The following is a 25,361-nucleotide window of genomic DNA, read 5'->3' on the forward strand; positions in this document are numbered from 1 at the left end:
ATTTTCAGGTCAAGAGGTAAAGCATTCCACATTTGCGAACTTAAGTATGAAAAGCTGGACGCATGCATTACTTTATATTTTAGACCTTTACAGCTGGGGAAATGAAGATTTAGGAATGTGCGTGCTGATCTTATAGCATTCCTGGGTGGTAGGTCAATGAGGTCTATCTAACATGTAAGTCAGGCCATCACCGTGAATTATTTTATATGCACTAGAATACATATTTTGAAAGTTATACGTTCTTTACGAGGAAGCCAGTATAAATTTGCTCATAGGGGTTAGCACTTTCATATTTTGTCTTTCCAAATATAAGTCTGGCTGCGGTGTTTTGGGTAGTTTGAAGTTTTTTTTAATGATTTGTTCTTTACAACCAGCAAGAAGACCATTGCAATAGTCTTATTTTCAAAGCACTTAGCCTTCCAAAGTTCCATAGGTTTCTATGGAACTTTGGAAGGCTAAGTGCTTTGAAAATATGCCTCTAAGTGACTCAGTACCATTGATTGCACTAGATTATGAAAAGATTCCCCTAGGAAAAAAAGTTTTAACTCTTCTGAGTTTCCACATTGAGTGGAACAACTTCCTTGTTGTATTCTTAACATGACTTTCCAGTGTAAGGTTCCGATCAATGGTTACTCCAAGAATTTTCAGGGTATTTGAAATGGGAAGGGTAAAGTTTGGTGTGGATATGGTGGTGAAGTTATGTGTGTTATATTGTGATGTAAGTACAAGACATTGTGTTTTCTTTTCATTAAGTTTCAATTGAAATGCATCCGCCCATGAGTGCATAATTTGGAAGCTGTGATTGATGTTATTGGTGATTTCATTTACATCATGTTTAAATGGTATGTAAATTGTAACATCATCTGCGTATATGTATGGGTTAAGGCCTCGATCGGCCAATGACTTGGCCAGTGGTATCATCATCATGTTGAAGAGGGCCAGGGAGAGCGGAGATCCCTGGGGAACACCGCATTTGGGTTTCCATGAAGCTGACATACTCGAATTAGAAATCACTTGATAAGTTCTTGTAGTGAGGAAGCCTTTGAACCAGTTTAGAACATTACCTCCAATTCTGAAGTATTCTAGGATATATAATGAAGAGGAAACCAGATCTGACGAGGCCAGAAGGGAGCAATCAAGATCATAGTTCTGCGGTCTTGCTTGAGTTTCAGCAAAGTCTTCCCTACTAGAGGAATGGGAGGATACGCATTCAGAAGGCCTGTCCCCCAATGTAGGAGAAAGGCATCTGACGCTAGTCTGTCGTGGGCCTGAAGTCTGGGACAGAATTGAAAGACTTTGTGATTGATCTTAGTGGCAAAAAGATCCACAGAGGGGGTGCCCCACTCTCAAAAAATCTTGAGGACAACATCCATGTTCAGAGACCACGCGTGAGGTTGCATGATCCCGCTCAACCAGTCGGCCAGACTGTTTTTTACGCCTGCCAGATACGTGGCCTGGAGAAGCATGCCATGATGGTGCGCCCAAAGCCACATTCTGACGGCTTCCTGACACAGAGGGCGAGAGCCGGTGCCCCCCTGCTTGTTGGTGTAATACATAGCAACCTGATTTTCTGTCTGAATTAGAATGATTTGGTTGGACAGCCGATCTCTGAAAGCCTTGAGAGCGTTCCAGATCGCTCGTAATTCCAGGAGGTTGATCTGAAGATCCTTTTCCTGAAAGGACCAAGCTCCTTGAGTGTGAAGTCCATCTACATGAGCTCCCCACCCTAGGAGGGATGCATCCGTCGTCAGAACTTTGTGCAGCTGAGGAATTTGGAATGGACATCCCAAGGTCTGATTGGATGGAATGGTCCACCACTGAAGGGATCTGCAAAACCCAGTGGAGAGATGGATTACATCCTCTAGATTCCCTGTGGTTTGGCACCACTGAGCTAGGTCTACATTGAGCTGATCTCATATGTAGGCGTGCCATGGGAGTCACATGAACTGTGGAAGCCATGTGCCCTAAAAGTCTCAACATCTGCTGAGCTCTGACCTGTTGAAACGCTCGAGCCATGACACTAGGGCCAGAAGATTGTCTGTCCTTGCCTGGGGGAGATAAGCTTGAGATGTCCGTGTGTCCAACAGAGCTCCAATGAACTCCAATTTCTGTACCACATGGACTGTAGAGCCCCTGTCTCTGAGGTGCTCTTCACCAGCCAATCGTCGAGATAAGGGAACACATGCACTCCCAGTCTGCGTAGCAATGCTGCGACAACTGCCAGGCACTTTGTGAAGACCCTGGGCGCAGACGCCAGGCCAAAGGGCAGTACACAGTACTGAAAGTGCGGAGTTCCCAGCCAAAATCGAAGATATTTCCTGTGAGCGTGGAGTATCGAGGTGTGAGTATAGGCATCCTTTAAGTCCAATTGTTTTCCTGAATCATTGGAAGAAGGGTGCCCAGGGAAACCATCATGAACTTTTCTCGGACTAGGAATTTGTTCAGGGCCCTTAGGTCTAGGATGGGACGCATCCTCCCTGTTTTCTTTTGCACAAGGAAGTACCTGGAATAGAATCCCAGCCCTTCTTCCCCTGGTGGAACGGGTTCGACAGCATTGGCCTTCAGAAGGGTGGAGAGTTCCTCTGCAAGTACTTGCTTGTGCTGGGAGCTGAAGGACTGAGCTCCCGGTGGGCAATTTGGAGGCTTGGATAACAAATTGAGAGTGTGTCCTAACTGGACTATTTGAAGAACCCACCTGTTAGAGGTTATAAGAGTATAACCGAGAGAAGGGAAGCGAAGCACAAAAAAGCCAAGAAACAAAACAAAATCACCAAGGGCCTTCAAAAAAAAGGGGAATAAAGTCTTTAATCATATATGTTTATGAAACAAGCGCCTGCGTCAGGGGTCTGTATTAAACATAAGAACAATAATTAAAAATATGTACACATGTATATACATACATACATATATTGTAGAACCATAATCATTGAAGTATATATATATATCTATATATATATATATATAAAGAGAAAAACAAATAAACATATTTATATACTCATATATAAAGGATCATAAAATTTTTTTTAAAGGACCATAAAAAATTAGAGTACATATACATGACATATATATCCACTAATAATTAAAATATATATAATTTGAAACCATGATTGAAACTGAAATTTTTCACTGTTCAATTATTTTTGTATTCTTTTTTTAATTTTATGATTTTATCTAAAATGGAACTTTTAAAAATTATTTATATTATACAAGATATTGAAGTGATTCAAGTAGGCACAATGTCAGTATTTTTCATTATATACACTTTGTAATATTGATTTTATGTATCTTGATTCAAACTAATAGGCTGATTATGGTTCCACAATATATGTATGTATATACATGTGTACATATTTTTAATTATTGTTCTTATGTTGAATACAGACCCCTGACGCAGGCGCTGGGCACTGAAACACAAACCGTGTCGGCTCTTTTTTTGCATTGTTTCATAAACATATATGATTAAAGACTTTATTCCCCTTTTTTTGAAGGCCCTTGGTGCTTTTTGTTTTGTTTGTTTGGAGGTTATGAGGCCACCTTTGGTGAAAAAATATCAACCTCCCCCCGACCGGAAAGCCGTCCGGCATGGACACTTGTTCTGAGGCTATGCTGCACTGGAGCCAGTCAAAAGCCCGTCCCTTGCTTTTGCTGGGGAGCCCTAGGGGCCTTAGGCGCACGACATTGACGGGAACGCGCATGCTGAGGCAGAGCCTGAACTGGCTGCCGTGAAGAAAGAGTGTACCTACGCCTATTATAGGAATAGGGAGCACTCCTCCTCCCTCCAAAAAACCTCCTGGATGAGGAGGTGGTAGCAGAAGACGCCCAACGGGAGAGCGAATCCATAGCATCATGGTGCTTTTTGATCAGATCAACCATGTCCTCTACTTTCTCTCCAAAAAGATTATCTCCCCGGCAAGGAACATCCACCATTCGATGCTGGGTCTTATGATCCAGGTCAGAGACACGCAGCCATGACAGTCTGTGCATCACTATACCCTGAGCAGCTACTCGGGATGCTACATCGAAAGTGTCGTAAGTCCCCCTGGCCAGGAATTTGCGACATGCTTTCTGCTGCCTGACCACCTGGTGAAAAGGTTTGGCGAGCTCCGGAGGAAGTGCTTCAACCAAACTAGACAATTGCCTCACTGTGTTCTGCAAGTAGATGCTCGTGTAGAGCTGGCAAGTCTGGATCTTGGCGGCAAGCATACGTTCTCCTCACAAAAGAGTCCAAGGTCCTAGACTCTCTGCCTAGGAGCGTCGAGGCATAGTCTCTAGTACACTTGGCTCTTCTAAGAGCAGAGTCCACCACCATGGAATCATGAGGAAATTGGGCCTTCACCGTTACAGGCTCTCTATGGACTCTGTACTGGGACTCAGATTTTTTTGGGACCACTGGATTAGAAAGAGGGCACGACCAATTTCGCATAAGCACTTCCTTCAGTGTATTATGCAAGGGGGCCGTTGCAACCTCAGCAGGCGGAGAAGGATAATCCAAGACCTCAAGCATCTCGGCCCTGGGCGCACCCACAACCTCCACAGGGAATGGAATGTCCTTACACATTTCCCCGAACAAAAGATGCGAAAGAGAGACTCTCAGGTGAAGACATTCTACTTTCAATTGCAGAGTAGGATCAGAGGGAACCCCACACGACTCTTCTTCCGAAAGGTATCCGGGGTCTTCCTCCTCTTCCAACGAGCGCTCCTCATCAGTATCGGACAAAAGCTCCATAACAGCAGCCCAAACCCGAGCCTGTCTCGACATCGAGGATTGACGACCTCGTGGGGGGTGTCAAGAAGTCGACCTCTGCCTAGACTCCGACGAAGCTTCCTCCACAGGCGTCGAGGGGGAATCGACCTGGGTGGCAGCAGACGCTGGCACAGGCTATGGCCCAGATGCCGCCTCTGCAGTCAGTACAGAAGGCGCAAGCACCCCCAACAACGAGGCAGACTGGCGAAGCAACCCTTCCAGAAGCTCCGGAACAAGGGCTCTGATGTGCTCGTCGAGAGCTTCTATCGGAAAAGGCTGGGGGGCCGGTGCAGAAGTCGGTGCCAGAATCTGAGGGGGCTCGAGAGCTGGTACCAGGCTGCCAGATGACCAATGCATTGGCACTTCTTGTATGGAGGGTGAGCGGTCCTCCCGGCATCAACGCTTCTCGGGTGCTGACTCACTCGGCTCCCCGGAGCTCTCGGTACCGTGCATGGAAGGAGAACGATGACGGTGCTTCTTAGCCTTCACTTGACGCCCGTCATCGAGACTCCTTGGTACCGAAGAGGACGTGGAATCCTCACGCCTCCTCGGGGCCGGGTCCGATGAGGGTCGGTCACGGGGGGCCTGCATAGCAGTAGACCTCGAGATAGGTGGAGATCCACTCGATGACTCACTGCTTCCAGCGCGATGTGGTCGTTCGGCAGCCATTACCTGAGCTCTCGGTGTCTCTGCTTCCTTAGACGTCGATACCGATGTTGATGCCAAAGGACCGGACCGATCAGAAAAAATTTTCTCACGCTGAGCCTCTCGAGACACTTGGGTCCGTTTCTTCATCAAAAGACACAGCTTTTTAATCATTTATTTATAATTTTTTTCATTTTACAAGGATCACTTGCAAAATAGTAAAACAGAGATGATTGTACATTAAAACAATATTAGAAGAAAACAATCTCAACAAGATAAATGGATTTTATACAATCTTTCTATTTCTTAGACCACAAAATAAATAGGGAGAGTGAAACAAGACAAGGAGATCAATTTAAACAACAGCAAACAAAGAAAACGTGGTATTAACCCGATTATCCCCAGTTATTATTTATCTAAATCATTATTCCACATTGATCATCTGGTTGGTTTCTTCAAGACCATAATGGTGCATAGCCCGTCAATTTCATTGGAAACATACTTATTGTCCAATATTAGTGAAAGTAATACACCTGATTTCATTTTTTTCCCTTTTAAAACAATACAAACCCTTGAATCTCCAATCCAATTCCCGCTGATTAAAGTAATCCCAGTCTCATAGGCTCCACTCCTTTTGAATTAATATATTAAGAGGAATCATTTCAGAGGAAAAAAAAACATTAGGAGTCATACCCGGAACTCTGGGAAAACAACAATCTCGATATTAATCATCTGTAACAATATTCATTTTGTTCAAATTTTTCTGGTCTTTTATCATTTTCAAATCTTAACCATTTCCTACTTCAGTAGAACTTCATTTGCTGTATATTCTCAAAGGATTTGATTAGATTATCGATGTGGCTCATTAACAAGACTATATCTGAAGCAAAGTCATTCTCTACCACCATCAGGTCCTGGAGCACCCTCCAGATGACATTCAATGCAACCTCCACGGGAGCCAAAAACTCCAAGCTGATAACTCTTAAGGGTTTAGGAGTAGCACCGCCGACACAGGTTCAGCTGTAAACGACTTCCGTTTCAGCATACACTCCTAATTCACTCTTCCACCCCTTTGGGCATGGTGGTTAAATGATTTTTGAGCGATGAAGTTGTTTCCAGGTCCAAGAGCATCGACGCTCCTTCGTCGGCGCTAATCAAAGGACTCATCAACCCAGTCATCTATGGGCAGCTCGTCACACAGCGGTCCCACACTTGCTGCACAGGGGACAAAACGCTGGTCATCGGCGGCTGACCCCCCATTGTCCCCTTCCTCTGTTAAGGCAACTGTAATGCAGAGAGGAAATTTCAAGTGAACAAAAACTGAACTTCAGAGGACAGCTGGGCCATTGAGTGTACGAGCTTCAGGTCACCATCTTTCCCCTCTCCCTAATTTGGGACACTCTTTGTCTGGTTTCTCCTCAGAGGCCTGTCTGATATGGGTAACCCTTCAGCACAGCCCTCTGAGTCATTGAAACACGGAAGCCCCTCCACCGCTTACAAGGTGGCGTCCCTTCGGAGGGGAAAAGACACAGCTTACAGGCAGATGGGAGATGGTCAGGCCCAAGGCATTGAAGACACCATGCGTGGGGGTCGGTACTCGAGATGGTCCGGTTGCAGCAAGTACAACTCTTGAAGCCGCTGGGAGTCCTCAATGACATGGATGGAAAAACAGCGGCTGTGAAATTAAAAGGCTCGATGGTGCCAAATAAAAAGGGCATAAAAAAAGGACAAAAAAACCCGGCCGAGCAGCCTAAGGACAGCCAAAACGAAAAAGAAAGGAAACTTAAACAAACTGACAAATAAGGTAAAATACTACTTTTTTATATATATATATATATATATAGAAAAAAACACAGCGGGAAGCTCAAAAAGGCTGAAAAAGGGGGCGATAAACATCAACAAAGGGTCTCTTGAGCCATTTGACAGAGCGAAGAAAAAAAAACACCTCGTCACTCTGAGTGGATCAAAGAAAACTAAGGAGGGCAAGCTCGCGTCGCAGGCGGAAAGTCGTTCACGCATGCGCTGTGCTTTCGGCCCGCGCGATGGCGCATTCTGGAAAGTTCTACTTTTTTTGCTTTGCAAGTTCTCTGGTCTCCTGGGCCGTCACCCCAGTTGTGAGTATAATACAGCCTGCTTGTCCTCGGAGAAATACTGATACCTGAAGTATGGTAAACAAGGTTTTAGATATTGAGGCTGTGGTAAAAGGCTGATTTGGATTTAGTGGCAATCAAACATGGTTCACAGAGAATCATGACTGGGATACAGTTATACCAGGCAATAATCTGTTCAGGAAAAGACAGGGTAGGATGAAAGGAAGGGGGAGTGGCATTATATGTTAAAGATAATATTAAAGCCACATAATTGCAGGACCTACAGGGTAAGGAAGAGGCACTGTGGATCAACCTGGAAAGAGGGAATGGCAAGTGTATTTGTATTGGTGTTTGATATACAGGCCTCTTTCACAAACAGAAGTGGACAAAGATTTAATTGAAGACATTCAAAATATGGCTCTGAAAGGGCACTACTAATAGGTGATTTTAATAAGCCAAATGTTGATTGGAGTATCCCTATTGTGGAGTCTTTTAGGAGCAGGGTGATCCTAGATTCTCTACAGGGGAAATTCTTCCAGCAGTTGGTAATGGAACCCACATAGAATGAGGCCATACTGGACTTAGTGCTTACTAATGGGGAGAGTGTTTCTGATGTTATAGAAGGTGATCATCTGGCACCTAGTGATCGCCAGATGGTGGGTATTAACATAGGAGAGGCTTAATTCAAAACTGAAGGTTCTAGACTAAAAAAAAACAAAGAAAACCCTATCTTTATTCAGATGGGGGTGGGAGGTTACCTCAAGTAACTGCTGTCTGAATGGCAACACCTGGAAGAAGTTGGAAAGCAGTGGGCAAAACTGAAATTTGCTGTTGTAAAGGGAAACAAACCTTTTTGTTAGGAAAGTAAATAAAAGTAAGATGAAAAGGAGGCTGCTTTGGTTCTCAAAAGCAGTAGCAGGAAAGGTAAGGAAAAAGAGCTTAGCCTTTATAAACTACAAGAAAGAGGAAGACAGGTGACAATATCTAAAAAAAGCTAAGATTAGCTGGTAGGGTAGTCAGGAAAGCAAAGATGCAAATGGAAGAAAAAAATAGCCAATACGTTAAAAAAAAAAGGGTGGGGGGGGGGGGGGAGAGACAAGACAGTTTTTAGATGTGTTAGTGATAGGAGGAAGTGCAAAAGTGGAACTGTGAGACTCAAAGGTGAAGGGAAGGAATATGTAGAAGTCGATAAAGATAAGGCAGAATTGCTTAACAAATATTTATTTTCTGTGTTCACACCTGAAGATCCAGGAGCAGGACTGCAGAAGACAAACACAAATAGGAATGGAGGAGTGGTAGTCCCTGAACAAATTTCAGAGAACTGCATTCGTGAGGATCTGGCTAAACCAACAGCAATGAGGCTAGATGGCATACACCCGAGGATATTGAAGGAACTTAGGGAAGTTCTAGTGGCTCCGCTGGCTGACCTTGTCAATTCTTCTCTAGAGCCAGGAGTGGTCCTGGAGGGCTGGAGAACAGCAGATGTAGTCCCTCTTCATAAAAGTAGAAGTAAGAGGTTGGGAACTACAGGTTTAAGTCTGACTTTTGTGGTAAGTAAACAATGGAAATGCTTTTAAAACAGAGAACAGTTTGGGTGGATGGGAATAATGGTTTTGTGTGTTGGTAAGGGGTCATAAGAGTCAAGACCCTTTATCGATTAGAGGGTTCTTCACGCTACTTGGTTTATTGTGGCGGATGGGGAAGTAGACTTTTTTATTGCTATTTTCTGGTTTCATACATTGGTACACATGCACCCTGTTCATGAATAAGATTTGTATAACTATTTGATTTCAGACAATACTAAAGTTTTTGAAATCCAATGGATTACAGGATCCAAGGCAACATGGTTTCACTAGAGGCAGATCTCGTCAGACAAATCTGATTAATGTCTTAGATTTTAGCAAAACCTTTGACACGGTTCTGCATAGACGACTTAATAAATTAACTGAGTGACTTCGGTATTGGCCCTAAAGTGACTGACTGGTTTAGGTACTGGTTGTGTGGAAGGCGAAAGAGGGTAGTGGTAAATGGAGCTCATTCTGAGGGATGTTACCAGTGGTATGCTGCAAGGTTCGGTTCTTGGAATGAGGGGGCATAGGATGAAGGTGAAAGTTGATACACTCAGAAATACCCTGAGGAAATACTTCAGAAAGGGTGGTGGATTCGTAAAACAGTATCTGAATTCAAAAGAGCTTGGGACAAGTACATAGGATCTGTAAGGGAGTGATAGGGGGCAGGGCCGGTCCTAGGGTCTCTGGAGCCCCCCTGCAGACTATCAGTTGGGCCCCCCCATCTCCTTTCTCTCTTCTCCCACCCTGCCCCTGTCCAGCGATTCTCCTTCGCCCCCATCCCCCTCCCATTTTTGGCCACCTGCCCGCCCTCTTCTCCCCCCAACATCCCCCTTTCTCTTCTTGCCACCCTGCGTGGTTTAAGTCTTTTTTTAAAATTTACCTCCGTCCCAGCAGCCGCGTCATTTCAAAGCCCTGCCTGTCTCTAGGCCTTCCCTCCCTTCGTGAGTTCATTCCCGCAGAGTCCCGCCCTCGAGGAAATGACGTCAGAAGGCGGGACTCTGCGGGAACGAACTCACGAAGGGAGGGAAGGCTAGAGACGGGCAGGGCTTTGAAATGACGCAGATGCTGGGACGGAGGTAAATAAAAGATTTAAACCCCCATGGGTGGCGTGGTATGGTGGCGCAGCACCGCCCTTGAAGGCAGGTGCCCCCCTGCGGTGCTTACCCCGCTTACTGGGTTTGACCGGCCCTGATAGGGGGAGTAGATGGCATGGACGGACAGACTGGATAGGCCATATGGCCATTACATCAGTGGTGTAGCTAAGGTAGTTGACACCCGGGGCCGGTCATTTTTTAACCCCCCCCCCCCCCCCCCCCAAATCCAGTACTAGGCATACCGAGAATACAAAACACTCAGGACCTATAGAGCAATTCTACCATACCATAAGCAGTAATTTCTACGAGTCACACAAGGAAAAGGAAAGCATCTTAAACACTACAGTGAGCACTAGAACATCAATTCACCTATTGTAAAACGAAACCAGACAGAATAGTACAGATCGTCGATCCTGCACAGTCAATGCCAATTGAAAGCCATGTCTTTTTCATAAACACAAATACTCCCTAATCCACTATAGAATAAGTAATCAAACTTTCTATTTAGACAAAAATTAAACTGAACCCCCGATGCCAGACTCTGCATACAATGCAACACCACAGAAACAGAAAATGTCCCCTAGTACTGTGCAAAATATAAAGACAGCAGATGTAAATTTGAAAAAAACTAACGAATACCAATCACCACTTTACAAATTAACAAATAGAAATAAAACAAATACAGAAAATAATACCATTTTATTGGACTAATACATTTAGCTTCCAGAGGCCAAAATCTCCTTCCTCAGGTCGGTACAGTATAGTGCTGTTACAGTATCCTATCCTGACCTGAGGAAGGGGGTTTTGTTCTCTGAAAGTTAAGTCAAAATGTATTAAAATTAGTCCAATAAAAAGATTACCTTATTTACATGTTCTATTTATAAACATTTATTAACACAGCTACAATACTATATCCTAAAGCAAAATAATAAAAATATATATTTACAGTTTGTTGTCTCTGGTTTCTGCTTTCCTCATCTTCTTTTCACTGTCTTCCTTCCATCCAGCATCTGTCTTCGCTCTCTCTCTCTGCCATCCAGTGTCTGCCCTCTCTAATGTCCCTTTCACCCACTGTCTGCCCTCTCTCTCTGCCCCTTCCATCCACTGGCTGCCCTCTCTCTCCCTTCCATCCACATCTGCCCTCTATTTCTGCCCCTTCCACCCACCATCTGCCCCAGTCTGCCATTTCTCTCTCCCCCTTCCATCAACATCTGCCCTCTCTCTATCTCGCCCTCCCATCCACATCTGCCCTCTATCTCTGCCCCTTCCATCCACCATTTGCCCCAGTCTGCCCTCTTTCTCTCTCCCCTTCCACCCACCATCTGCCCTTTCTCTCTGCCCCTTCAATCCGTCTGCCCTCCCTCTCCCATCCATCTAGGGTCTGCCCTCCCTCACGCTCCCCCCTTCCATCCAGGGTCTGTCCCCTCTCTCCCTGCCCCCTCTTTTCAGCCCCCAGTTCCAGCCCCCTTATTCCACCTGCCCCTAGTTCCAGCCCCAGCCCACATCTCCCACCTGCCTCCCTTTTCAGCCCCACTATCCCACCAGTCCACAGCCCTTTTCTCCCATCAGTCCCGAGCTTCAGCCCCCAGCCACTTCTCCCTGTCCCCTTTTCAGCCCCTAGTTTCAACCCCAGCCCTTTTCTCTCACCAGTCCCGAGCTTCAGCCCCAGCCAGTTCTCCCTGTCCCCTTTAAAGCCCCTAGTCCCCACAGTTTCAGCCCCTGCCCCTTTTCAGCCCCCAGTTCCAGTACTAGCCCCCTTATCCCAACTACCCTCCTTTTCCGCCCCCAGTTCCAGCCCCCTTCATCCACCACATGCCTTGCATCCCCCCTTTTCAGCCCCATTCTCCCACCTGCCCCAGGCATGGCCCTATTTTCCCTCCTGCCCCCTTGTCAGACCCCAGTTCCAGCTTCAGACCCCTTCTCCCATCTGAGCACTCCCTTCCCCAGTCCCCTTCTCCCCTCTGAGCACCCGCATCTGGGCTCCCCCACCCTCCCCAATCCCCTTCTCCCCTCTGAGCACCCGCATCTGGGCTCCCCCACCCTCCCCAAACCCCTTCTCCCCTCTGAGCACCCGCATCTGGGCTCCCCCACCCTCCCCAAACCCCTTCTCCCCTTTGAGCACCCCTCTTAGCGCCCCCCTCCAACCCGACACACCTACCCGCTCCGTTTTCCTGCTCCCACCCTGTCCTACCCTTAAATTTTTTTTTGCAGCGCCGGAGTGGCAGGCAGTGCCTCGCGTCTGCCCTGCTGGTAAAAATCTCCTCGACGTTGCGTCCGGCCTTCCCACATTGAGTCCCACCCGCCCTCGCGGTAATAGGAAGTTACCTCAGAGGAGGGCGGGACTCAATGTGGGAAGGCCGGACGCGACGTCGAGGAGATTTTTACCAGCAGGCAGACGCAAGGCGCTGCCTGCCACTCCAGCGCTGTGAAAAATTTTATTAAAGGTAGGACAGGGTGGGAGCAGCGGGAGTGGAGCACCCCCCACCCGCTGACACCCGGGGCGGACCGCCCCCACTGCCCCGCCCTTGCTACGCCACTGCATTACATAACTACATTTTTCTCTGTTCCTATGCTGCAAATGTTACAAACAAAAAAAAACCCCTAGCTGCTCTGTTTGTGTATCAGCCGTGCAACTGTTGAGAACTGCTGCTTTATAGAAAAGCTGGTATTAGATAAATAGTAATATTTGTTCTGTGCTGTACAGTATTCTGTACATCAGTACTTTAGAATAAATGAACAGTACTAACCAGTTCCATATCCAGGTATTTGCCCTTTGGCTTGCAAGTCTGGGAGTCCAATATTCAAAGCATTGGGGACCATGCTATCTATGTGTGGCTTGGGCCCGATGGGATGAGATGGTGAGTGCTTTAGGCCAGGTTGTCGCTGCTGCTGCTGAAGAGCATTTACCATACGGGCAATCTGTGAACACAAAATAATAGTCAAGGGTAGAAAAAAATAACAGCCAGTAAACTTATCTGCTACGTGAAAAATGAGCAGTGCTCTCCTTATGGTTTATACATTGGGTTCACAATTAAAAGCATAAGGTCAAAAATCTGCACCGCAATTTTAAACTCTGAAGAAAGTTGTACCTTATCTGTAAATTTGAATAGTAAAGTACACTGAGCAAACAGAAAAGATGTCTTTTCCTATGAAATAAGTGGCTTTTTAAAACTTGAAATCTTTTTTTATTGAAAGAACATACAAACAATTAAACTTTACAATAGTTGGTTTTCTGTTTTCCCACCATATACGAACCATCCAGCCAAATTCCCCTCTCGAACAGTTCCCTTAGAAATGAAAACTCACACAATGATGCTGGATGACAAAAAAGTCTGTACTTGTATAACTCCCAATCCTTAGCCCCCCCCCCCAAAAAAAAAACCTCCTGAAGCTTTAAGTAGTTGATATTAAGCATCTTGATATGAAGATGTAAACCTTGGAGGAAAGGAGAGACAAGGGTGATATGATACAGACATGCAAATATTTGAAAGGTATTAGTATACAAGCAAACTTTTTCCAGAGATGGAAAGATGGTAGAACTAGAGGATGCAAATTTAGATGCAGGGGGCTAACTCGAGAGTACCACAGGGAGAGTAGTAGATGCCTGTAATGCTCTCCTGTGGGAGGTGGTGGAGATGAAAACAGTAATGAATTCAAAAATGTGTGATACACACAAAGGAATCCTGTATGGAAGGCATGGAACCAAACACACTTAGTGGTGATTAGTTGGCAACATCAGTAAGTGAAAAGGAAGGCCAATACTGGGCAGACTTCTACAATTTGTGCCCTGATCATGACTGGACAGATTCAGCTTCAGCAGTTGAACAAGGCCAGTGCTGGGCAGATTTCTATGTCTGTCCCCTGAAAATTGCAAGGACAAATCAAGATCAAGTATGCATATATAGTATCACATCATACTTTATGCTATGAGTTTAACATCTTGGGCAGACTGGATCGGCTGTATGGGTCTTTATGTGCTGTCATCTACTGTGTTACTATGTAAATAAGGAAATCTGAAATCTAAAAACCACAGAGAAAGACTACCAAAGAAACCAAAAAACTGTAAATTAGGCAGCACCAACACCACTTTAAAATACAAAAATTCTCAGTCTGTTCCATGGAACTAAACAATACTTAAATCAAAAAGATGGACTCTCATAGCTATAATATTATTCTTCCAAAAATTGACATATCTTTACAAAAACACAAAGAAGCAAAAAAGCTACAGTGGATATCTCAATGGTTGAAAATGATTGGCAGCTGATATTCTCAAGCTTGGAGCTGTATCAAAATTGCTCTCGGCAACAATCATCTCTAATATCCAGGCTACTTCCTTTGTTGCTCTCTACCAATAGTTTTTTTCGTATACCACAGAAAGGCAATATATCAAATCCATGACCCTTTCACAGAGAGGGTGATTGAAGCCTAGAATGCCTTCCCAAGGGGAGGTGGTAGAAACAAAAACAGTGATGGAATTCAAAATGGTGTAGGATGAAAACAGAGAATCCCTAATTAGGAAATGGATAGTATAAAAACCCTCAACTTAAATGACTGCATGTGTGTGGATGTGTCTAGTGACTCTGGCTGTGATGAATTAGGGCCGGCTCCGGGCAGACTTGTACAGTTTGTGTCCTGTATATGGCAGTCGGTTTAGGATGGACTGGAAAGGGCTTTGACAGCAGCTTCAGTGGGTGGAACCCAAGGGCAGTGCTGGTAAGACTTTTACGGTCTGTGTCCCACAAATGACAAAACGGATAGGCTGCAGTGGACTTAAAAGAACGGAATTCAAAAATGCGTGGGATAAACATAAAGGAATCCTGTTCAGAAGGAATGGATCCTCAGAAGCTTAGCTGAGATTGGGTGGCAGAGCCGGTGGTGGGAGGTGGTGCTAGTGCTGGGCAGACTTCTACAGTCTGTGCCCTGAAAATGGCAGAAACAAATCAAGGTCAGGTATACACAAAAAGTAGCACATATGAGTTTGTCTTGTTGGGCAGACTGGATGGACCGTGCAGGTCTTTTTCTGCCGTCATCTACTATGTTACTATATTACTATCAAAGCAATGGAGAGCATCAATTATCACCTCAAACCATTTAGCACTAAGCTGCGGGTTCTTGATGATAAAGACTGGCGGTATTTATCCCATATAAACAAAAATGCTTTTTGTCATTTAAGTGTATTATGGGCATCACATGTTGATTCCCACATCAATGCACTAAGCTTATTTCTCCAAGATCAGAAATGTGGAGGATCTACTGGTAGCCAATAACTGAGAATACAGTTCCTCACTATATACGCTTTATTCTAAAACAACTTAAGTCCTTTACCCTGGACCCAATGCATTCATGTCTAGTTAAACAAAATCCCCGTAAGTGTAGCTGTAACCTCACTACCAGTTAATTATATAATGCATTTAGTGCAACTTAAAGGCCAAAGACAATTCATGCTACAATCTGCAAAGACAAACTGAGAAGTGGACGAGATGGCATACATCCAAGGGCAGGGCCGGTCTTAGGCAGAGGCAACGGAGGCGGCTGCATAGGGCCTCGCGCTTAAGGGAGCCCCGCACAGCGCGCCTCAACTCTGCCTCCGACCTCCTGGATATGGATGGAGGGCAAATTGCTGAATTTAAGGGCTGGATCGAAACACTTTGAAGGCAGATGCTGAAACTGGAGAAAGGATAGGGACAGGGCTATAGATGGTAGACAGGACACATAAGGCTGTAGGAGGATGGTGGACATGGTGAGAGAAAATATATCAAATGGAAAGAAGACTGCATAAAACAGAAGACACTGGGAGCAAAGCGAATAGAAAAACTAAATGATCAGGCAACAAAGGTCGAAAAAAGTATTTTATTCAGAATTTATTAATTGGAATATGTCAGCTTTTGGAAATGTGCATCTGTGATATTTTGCATGCAAGTTTCAATTTTTCTAGTATTGCTGCATGCTGAGTCTGACTTCTTGAGGTAACTTTCCAGTTCAGTATTTTGCCTTCAAATCTGTTGTGTCATGTGTTTTTCATGTGTGATCAAGGTGCAGTATTCTGCAAGCGTGTAGTATTTGCAGCCCTTTTTGTTTTTTTTTTCACTAGGTTGTGTACTGGTGTTTTAGAGCCCGGTGTAATTAAAGTGCTGCCTTTCCACGCTTAAGGTTGTAGCTCGTCCTGGCTTGGAATTAGTGCTGTTATGGTTTGTTAAGGTTATGAGTGTGTTTTTGCACAAGTTTGTGTATAGTGTTTTGCAGTGGAGAGGTTGTGTGTTGGCCTTACTGAAGTGGCACCAAAACATCAGAAAGGGTGTAGAGCCTAAATCATGACACACTACCTCTTGAAGGATCTACATATGGTCGTTAATAAAAGGAGCTCATTTGTTGCTTGCATCATATATTGTAAAACAATTTTAATACCTTGTGGTGGAGCTAGGGTGGGGGGGGGGGGGGGGGTAGGTGGGGCGGGGCCCCACCAAGTTGGTCTGCACAGGGCCCCGCACTTGCTAAGACCAGCCCTGTCCAAGGGTACTCAAAGAACTCAAGCATGAAATTGCTGATCTGCTGTTAGTAATATGCAACTTGTCGTTAAAATCGTCTGTAGTACCTGAAGATTGGAGGGTGGCCAATGTGATGACGATTTTTAAAAAGGGTTCCAGGGTGATCCAGGAAATTACAGACTGGTAAGTCTGATCTCTGTGCCAGGCAACACAGTGGAAACTATTACAAAGAATAAAATTACAGAACACATACACAAACATGGTTTAATAGGACAGAGTCAGAATGAGGATCAGGCGACCCTCAGGGGGAGGAATGTTGGCTTCGGCCTAACTCCTGGTAAGCCTTCTTCAGATGAGGTGCCCAGCTCTACCACCGGCTGCCTTTCAGGTGCTGTGGAGGACTTGCAGCTCATCTGCATATCCTTTACAGCTTTCTCCTGGGTGACTCCCAGGTCCACTCCGATCCACTCAGGGCCTCCGCTCTTGGTGCTGCGCGCAGGGCATTTTTCTCTTTACATCTATTTTCTCCCAGTCACTACTGACCTCACTCAATTATACCTAATTCTGAATCACACTATGGCCCCTATACACATGCTGTTCCTTGCCCTGTCCCTTCCTAATCTTTTCCCTCACCCCCTACTTCTCTCCACTACAGGAACTCACTGCCCATCCATCGACTTCATTATCTCACCTTCTCTCCTACCCTCTTCCTCCCTCTTAGCTTTTAATCTTCATCTCTTTCTTCCTTCCATTTTGCCTTCCCCATTCTACCTAAATACCTCTTGCCTTCGACACCTTCATGGCCACACCTCTTCCACTCTCCTCCGCTCTCTTTTACTCCTTCTCTTACTCCCAGCCGGTGACATCAATCCCAATTCTAGCCCTCCTCACCAACTATTATCCCAACTCTACAGATCTCACCGTGACCTCTCTAACCTCATCACTATTCCTCTACTCCTCTCCTCTTCTCTGCCCTTCTCTTGCGCCCTTTGGAATGCCCGCTCTATCTGCAACAAACTCCCATATGTTCATGACCTCTTTATCTCACGTCACCTCCATCTGCTCGCCATAACAGAAACCTGGCTCTGCCCTGATGACTCTGCTTCAGTCGCAGCCCTCTGCCATGGCGGTTATCTTTTTTCACATACTCCTCGCCCTGCTGGCCGCGGGGGCGGTGTTGGACTACTTCTCTCTCCCTCCTCCAGATTTCAACCCCTTCTTCCACCTCAATCTCACTGTTTTTCCTCCTTTGAAGTCCACTCTATCCGCCTTTTCTCTCCTCTGCCTCTTCGAATAGCGGTCATTTATTGTCCCCCTGATAAGTCCCTTTTATCCTTTCCCAGTGACTTTGATGCCTGGCTTGCCTTCTTCCATGATCCTTCCTCCCACTCTCTCATCCTTGGTGACTTTAATATTCCTGCTAATGAGCCTTCTAACTCTTATATTTCCAAGTTACTCGCTTTAACATCTTCCTTTAATCTCCAACTATGCTCCACCTCCCCCACTCATCAAAATGGTCACTGTCTTGATCTTATCTTCTCCTCCAACTGTTCACCCTCTAGTTTCCTTGCCTCTGATCTTCCCCTCTCTTATCACCATCTTATAACTTTCACACTTAAATCTCCTCCCTCCCAGTCCAGTCCTATCTTATCTAATTTATCTAGGAATCTTCATGGTATTGACCCTTCATCTCTATCCTCCCATGTTTCAAACCTCCTCTCGACTGTGGCACCATCCACGTCTGGCAACGAGGCTGTTTCTTCTTACAACAATATTCTATCATCTGCCTTAGACACTCTTGCACCTTTGATGACCCGCCCTATAAGGCGTACAAAACCCCAAATTTGGCTGACTTCTAATATCTGCTACCTACGTTCCTGTACCTGCTCCGCCTCTGGCGGAAATCTCGGGCCCTTGCTGATTTCTTACACTTTAAGTTCATGCTGACCTCCTTCCAATCTGCTCTTTTACGCGCCAAACAGGATTATTATATCCAACTGACTAACTCTCTTGGCTCTAACCCTCGACTTCTCTTCACCACACTGAACTCTACTACTACTGTCTCTCTTTGTTAAATTGTACAGCGCTGCGTAACCCTAGTAGCGCTCTAGAAATGTTAAGTAGTAGTAGTAGTAGTAGTACTACTACTCCCCTTCATTATCTCCTCAGACTCTTGCTGAATTTTTTCACGACAAGGTTCAAAAGATAAACCTTGCATTCTCTACCTCGCCACCTCTCCCTCCTTTCCCTCATTCCCTTTCCTCCTTTCCTGAAGTTACTATTGAGGAAACTACACTTCTCCTTTCTTCCTCAAAATGTACCACCTGTTCCTCTGATCCCATTCCCACTCACCTTCTTAATGCCATCTCTCCTGCTCTTATTCCTTTTATCTGTCACATTCTCAACCTCTCACGTTCCACTGCGACTGTCCCTACTGCCTTTAAACGTGCTGTGGTCACACCTCTCCTTAAGAAGCCTTCACTCGACCCTACTTCTCCCTCCTTCCCTTTCTCTCCAAATTACTTGAACGTGCTGTTCGCCGCCGCTGCCTTGATTTTCTCTCCTCACATGCTATTCTTTACCCACTACAATCTGGTTTTCGCCCTCTCCACTCAACCGAAACTGTGCTTGCTAAAGTCTCCAATGACCTATTACTGGCTAAATCCAGAGGTCAATATTCCATCCTCATTCTTCTTGATCTTTTCGCTACTTTTGACACTGTCGATCACAGCATTCTTCTCGATACCCTGCCTCACTTGGATTCCAGGGCTCTGTCCTTTCCTGGTTCTCTTCCTACCTCTCCCTCCGCACCTTTAGTGTTCACTCTGGTGGATCCTCTTCTACTTCTATCCCTCTGCCTGTCGGCGTACCCCAGGGTTCTGTTCTTGGTCCCCTCCTCTTTTCTATCTACACTTCTTCCCTTGGTTCATTAATCTCATCCCATGGCTTTTCCTACCATCTCTATGCTGATGACTCCCAAATATCCTTTCTACCCTGATATCTCACCTTGCATCCAACCAAAGTTCAGCGTGCTTGTCTGACATTGCTGTCTAGCCACCTGAAATTAAATATGACCAAAACAGAGCTTCTCATTCCCCCACCCCCCCCCCAAACCACCTCCCCGCTCCCCTCATTTTCTATTTCTGTGATGGCTCTCTTATTCTCCCTGTCTCCTCAGCTCGAACCTTGGGGTCATCTTTGACTCTTCTCTCTCCTTCTCTGCTCATATCCAGCAGATCGCCAGACCTGTCGTTTCTTTCTTACAACATCCGTAAATCCGCCCCCTTTCTTTCTGAGCACTCTACCAAACCCTCATCCAACCCTTGTCACCTCTCGTTTGGACTACTGCAATCTGCTTCTTGCTGGCCTCCCACGTAGTCACCTCTCCCCTCTCCAATCGGTTCAAAACTCTGCTGCCCTGTCTCGTCTTCCGCCAGGGTCGCTTTACTCATACTACCCCCTCTCCTCAGTTGCTTCACTGCTCCCTATCTGTTTCGCATCCTGTTCAAAACTTCTTCTACTAACCTATAAATGTACTCACTCTGCTGCTCCCCAGTATCTCTCCACACTCATCCTTCCCTACACCCCTTCCCGTGCACTCCGTTCCCTGGATAAATCCTTCTTATCTGTTCCCTTCTCCGCTACTGCCTACTCCAGACTTCGCTCCTTCTGTCTTGCTACGCCCTATGCCTGGAATAGACTTCCTGAGCCCCTACGTCTTGCCCCATCCTTGACCATCTTTAAATCTAGATTGAAAGCCCACCTCTTTAAACATTGCTTTTGACTCTTAACCACTTGTATCCACTCGCCTCCACCTACCCTCCTCTCCTCTTTCAACTACACATTAATTGATTTGTTAGCTTTATTTTTTGTCTACTAGATTGTAAGCTCTTTGAGCAGGGACTGTCTTTCTTCTATGTTTGTGCAGCGCTGCGTACACTTCTTAGCGCTATAGAAATGCTAAATAGTAGTAGTAGTAGTTCAGCCAAGGGCAGTCTTACCTCACTAATTTGCTTTGAAGGCGAGCATAAACATGTGGATAAAGGTGAGTAGGTTGATACAGTGTATGTAGATTTTCAGAGATACTCCTGAGAAAATTAAATAGTCATGGGATAGGAGGCAAGGTTCTGGTGTGGATTAGGAATTGGTTATTAGACAGAAACAGCGAGTAGGATGAAATGGTAATTTCTCCCAATGAAGGAGGGTGAACAGTGGAGTGCTGCAGAGATCAGTACTGGAACCGATGTATAAATAACATTTATAAACGATACGGAAATAGGGACGACGAGTGATGTGATTAAATCTGCAGATGACACAAAACTATTCAAGGTTGTTAAAAAAAACCGTGTGGACTGTGAAATATTGCAGGAAGACCTTAGGAAATTGGAAAATTGGACATCCAAATGGCAGATGAAATTTAATGTGGACAAATGCAAGATGATGCATGTTGGAAAGAATAATCCAAATCATCGTTACCTGATGCTAGGGTATACCTTTGGGGTCAGCACTCAAGAAAAAGATCTAGGTGTTGTTGTAGATAAAGCAAAGATACTTACCTGTAGCAGGTATTCTCCAAGGACAGCAGGCTGATCGTTATCACATGTGGGTCGTCGTCATCGTCCACGGCGGCCCCAGGACGGAGATTTTCTAGTATAATCTAAAAGAGCTTTGCGACAGCCAGCAAAGCACTGTGCATGCGCGGCCATCTTCCCACCTCAGTTATATCAAAAGCAAACAAAGAATAAAACCAACTCCAAACGGGAGGTGGGCGGGTTGCTGAGAACAATCAGCCTGCTGTCCTCGGAGAATACCTGCTACAGGTAAGTATCTACGCTTTCTCCAAGGAAAAGCAGGCTGCTTGTTCTCACATATGGGGCCCCCAGGCTCACTCAAAACAACAAAGAAAGGTCAACTGCGAGGCCATAACAGAGATTGACCTACGAAGAACAACTAACTGGGAGTGCAGACTGGAACAGAACAAAAATGGGCCGGGGTGGGTGGATTCTAGACGCCAAACAGATTCTAAAGCACCGGCTGCCCGAACCGATTGTCGCGTTGGGTATCCTGCTGAAGGCAGTAATGAGATGTGAATGTGTGGACTGATGACCACGTCATAGCCTTGTAAATGTCTTCAATAGTGGCTGACTTCAAGTGAGCCACTGACACTGCCATGGCTCTAACACTATGACTCATGATATGACCCTCAAGAGTCAGCCCAGCTTGGGCATAAGTGAAAGATATGCAATCTGCTAGCCAATTTGAAATGGTGCGTTTCCCGAAAGCGACTCCCTTCCTGTTGGGATCAAAATAGACAAACATTTGGGCAGACTGTCTGAAGGGGCTTGTCCGCTCGACACAGAAGGCCAATGCTCTCTTGCAGTCCAATGTATGCAACTGACGTTCAGCAGGGCGGGAATGAGGGCGGGGAAAAATGTTGGCAAGACAATTGACTGGTTAAGATGGAACTCCGACACCACCTTCGGCAAAAACTTAGGGTGGGTGCGGAGGACTACTCTGTTATGATGAAATTTAGTATAAGGAGCATAGGCTACCAAGGCTTGGAGTTCACTGACTCTACAAGCTGAAGAAACAGCCAACAAGAAAATGACCTTCCAGGTCAAATACTTCAGATGGCAGGAATCCAGTGGCTCAAAAGGAGGCTTCATCAGCTGGGTGAGGACGACGTTGAGATCCCATGACACTGGTGGAGGTCTGACTAGGGGCTTTGACAAAAGCAAACCTCTCATGAAGCGAACTAAAGGCTGTCCAGAGATAGGCTTACCCTCTACACGATAATGGAAAGCACTAATTGCACTAAGATGAACTCTTACGGAGTTGGTCTTGAGACCAGACTCTGACAAGTGCAGAAGGTATTCAAGCAGGGTCTGTGTAGGACAAGATCGAGGATCTAGGGCCTTGCTGTCATACCAGACGGCAAACCTCCTCCACTTAAAAGAGTAACACTTCTTTGTGGAATCTTTCCTGGAAGCAAGCAAGACTCGTGAGACACCCTCAGAAAGACCCAAGGAAGCGAAGTCTATGCTCTCAATATCCAGGCCATGAGAGCCAGAGACTGAAGGTTGGGATGCAGAAGCGCCCCCTCGTTCTGAGTGTTGGAAAACACTCCAATCTCCACGGTTCTTCGGAGGAGAACTCCAGAAGAAGTGAGAACCAAATCTGACGTGGCCAAAAGGGCGCAATGAGAATCATGGTTCCGCGGTCTAGCTTGAGTTTCAGCAAAGTCTTCCCCACCAAAGGTATGGGAGGATACGCGTACAGAAGCCCTTCCCCCAATGAAGGAGAAAGGCATCTGACGCTAGTCTGTCGTGGGCCTGAAGTCTGGAACAGAACTGAGGGACCTTGTGATTGAGCTGACTGGCAAAAAGATCCACCGAGGGGGTGCCCGACGCTTGGAAGATCTTGTGGACTACGCCCGAGTTGAGTGACCACTCGTGAGGTTGCATTATGCTGCTCAATCTGTTGACCAGACTGTTGTTTACGCCTGCCAGATACGTGGATTGGAGAAGCATGCCGTGCTGGCGTGCCCAAAGTCACATCTGGACGGCTTCCCGACATAGGGGGCGAGATCTGGTGCCCTCCTGCTTGTTGACTTAATACATGGCAACCTGGTTGTCTGTCTGAATTTGAATAATTTGATTGGACAGCCGATCTCTGAAAGCCTTCGGAGCGTTCCAGATTGCTCGCAGCTCCAGGAGATTGATCTGAAGACCTGATTCCTGGAGGGACCAAGCTCCCCGAGAGTGGAGCCCACCTACATGCGCTCCCCACCCCAGGAGAGATGCATCCGTGGTCAGCACTTTTTGAGGCTGAGGAATCTGGAAGGGCCATCCCAGGGTCAAATTGGAGTGAATTGTCCACCACTGAAGGGAATTGTGAAAATCGGTGGACAGCTGGATCACATCCTCTAGATTCCCCGCAGCTTGATACCAATGGGAAGCTAGGGTCCATTGAGCAGATCTCATGTGCAGGCATGCCATGGGCGTCACATGAACTGTGGAGGCCATATGGCTGAGAAGTCTCAACATCTACCAAGCTGTGATCTGCTGAGATGCCCTGACCATGGAAACGAGAGACAGAAGGTTCTCATTTGTATGGACTGTAGAGCTCCTGCCTGAGGTGTTCTTCACCAGCCAATCGTCGAGATAAGGGAACACATGCACTCCCAGTATGCGTAGCGATGCTGCAACCACCGTCAGGCATTTTGTAAACACCCTGGGAGCGGAGGCAAGCCCAAAGGGCAGCACAAAATACTGAAAACGCTGTGTTCCCTGACGGAATCGCAGATACTTCGGAATGTGAGTGTAAGCATCCTTTAAGTCCAAAGAGCACAGCCAATCGTTTTTCTGAAACATGGGAAGAAGGGTGCCCACGGAAACCATTCTGAACTTTTCTCTGACCAGATATTTGTTTAGTGCCCTGAGGTCTAGGATGGGACGCATCCCCCCCCCCCCTGTTTTCTTTTGCACAAGGAAGTACCTGGAATAGAATCTCAGCCCTTCCTGCCCTGGTGGAACGGGCTCGACCGCATTGGCGCCGAAAAGGGCGGAGAGTTCCTCTGCAAGTACCTGCCTGTGCTGGAAGCTGAAAGACTGAGCTCCCGGAGGACAATTTGGAGGTCTGGAGATCAAATTGAGGGAGTACCCCAACCGGACTATTTGAAGAACCCACCGGTTGGAGGTTATGAGAGGCCACCTTAGGTGAAAAAATTTTAACCTCTCTCCAACCGGTAGATCGTTCTGCACAGGTCCGTTTATTGCGGCTATGCTCAGCTGGAGCCAGTCAAAAGCCCGTCCCTTGCTTTTGCTAGGGAACTGCAGGGGCCTGAGAAGGGCGGAGAGTTCTTCTGCAAGTACCTGCCTGTGCTAGAAGCTGAAGGACGGAGCTCCCGGTGGGCAATTTGGAGGTTTGGAGATCAAATTGAGGGAGTATCCCCGCCCGACTATTTGAAGAACCCACCAATCGGAGGTTACAAGAGGCCACTTTGGGAAAAAGTTTAACCTCCTCCGACCTGTAGATCGTCTGGCACAGACACTTTTACTGCGGCTATGCTCGCCTGGAGCCAGTCAAAAGCCCGTCCCTTGCTTTTGCTGGGGAGCTGCAGGGGCCTGTCTAGGCGCACGCTGTTGACGTGAACGAGCACGCTTGGGCTGAGCCTGAGCAGGCTGGCGGGAAGGTGGATTGTACCGACGCTTATTGTAAGCATAGGGAGCATTCCTCCTTCCCCCGTAAAAACGTCTACCTGATGAGGTAGATGCTGAAGGCGCCCGGTGGGAGAGTTTGTCGAATGCGTTTTACCGCTGGTGGAGCTGCTCTACCACCTGTTCGACTTTCTTGCCGAAAATATTATCCCCCCGGCAAGGAACATCCGTAAGCCGCTGCTGGACTCGATTGTCAAGGTCAGAGGCACGCAGCCATGAGAGTCTGCACATCACTATACCTTGAGTAGCGGCTCTGGACGCCACATCAAAAAAATCGTAAGTACCCCTGGACAGGAATTTACGACATGCCTTTAGCTGCCTGACCACCTCCTGAAAAGGCCTGGCCTGCTCCGAAGGAAGCTGATCGACCAGGCCCGCCAGTTGCTTCGCATTATTCCGCAAGTGAATGCTTGTGTAGAGCTGGTAGGACTGGATTTTGGAGATGAGCATAGCTGACTGCTAGGCCTTCCTCCCAAAAGAGTCCAAAGTCCGAGCCTCCCGTCTCGGGGGCGC

At 46.4% G+C, this 25,361-nt stretch overlaps 1 protein-coding gene across 1 annotated transcript in view; it reads right to left on the bottom strand.

Moving 5' to 3' along the window:
• The window catches only part of TNRC6B (trinucleotide repeat containing adaptor 6B), a gene marked incomplete at its 5' end in the record, with an annotated part of 663,786 nt that overhangs the window by 267,539 nt on the left and 370,886 nt on the right, over positions 1 to 25,361 (bottom strand). The window contains 1 exon segment of the mRNA XM_030210577.1: positions 12,892 to 13,063. Coding sequence (XP_030066437.1) covers positions 12,892 to 13,063 — 172 coding nt within the window.

The sequence above is a fragment of the Microcaecilia unicolor genome, chromosome 1 (assembly GCF_901765095.1).
Source record: "Microcaecilia unicolor chromosome 1, aMicUni1.1, whole genome shotgun sequence".
Taxonomy (NCBI): domain Eukaryota; kingdom Metazoa; phylum Chordata; class Amphibia; order Gymnophiona; family Siphonopidae; genus Microcaecilia; species Microcaecilia unicolor.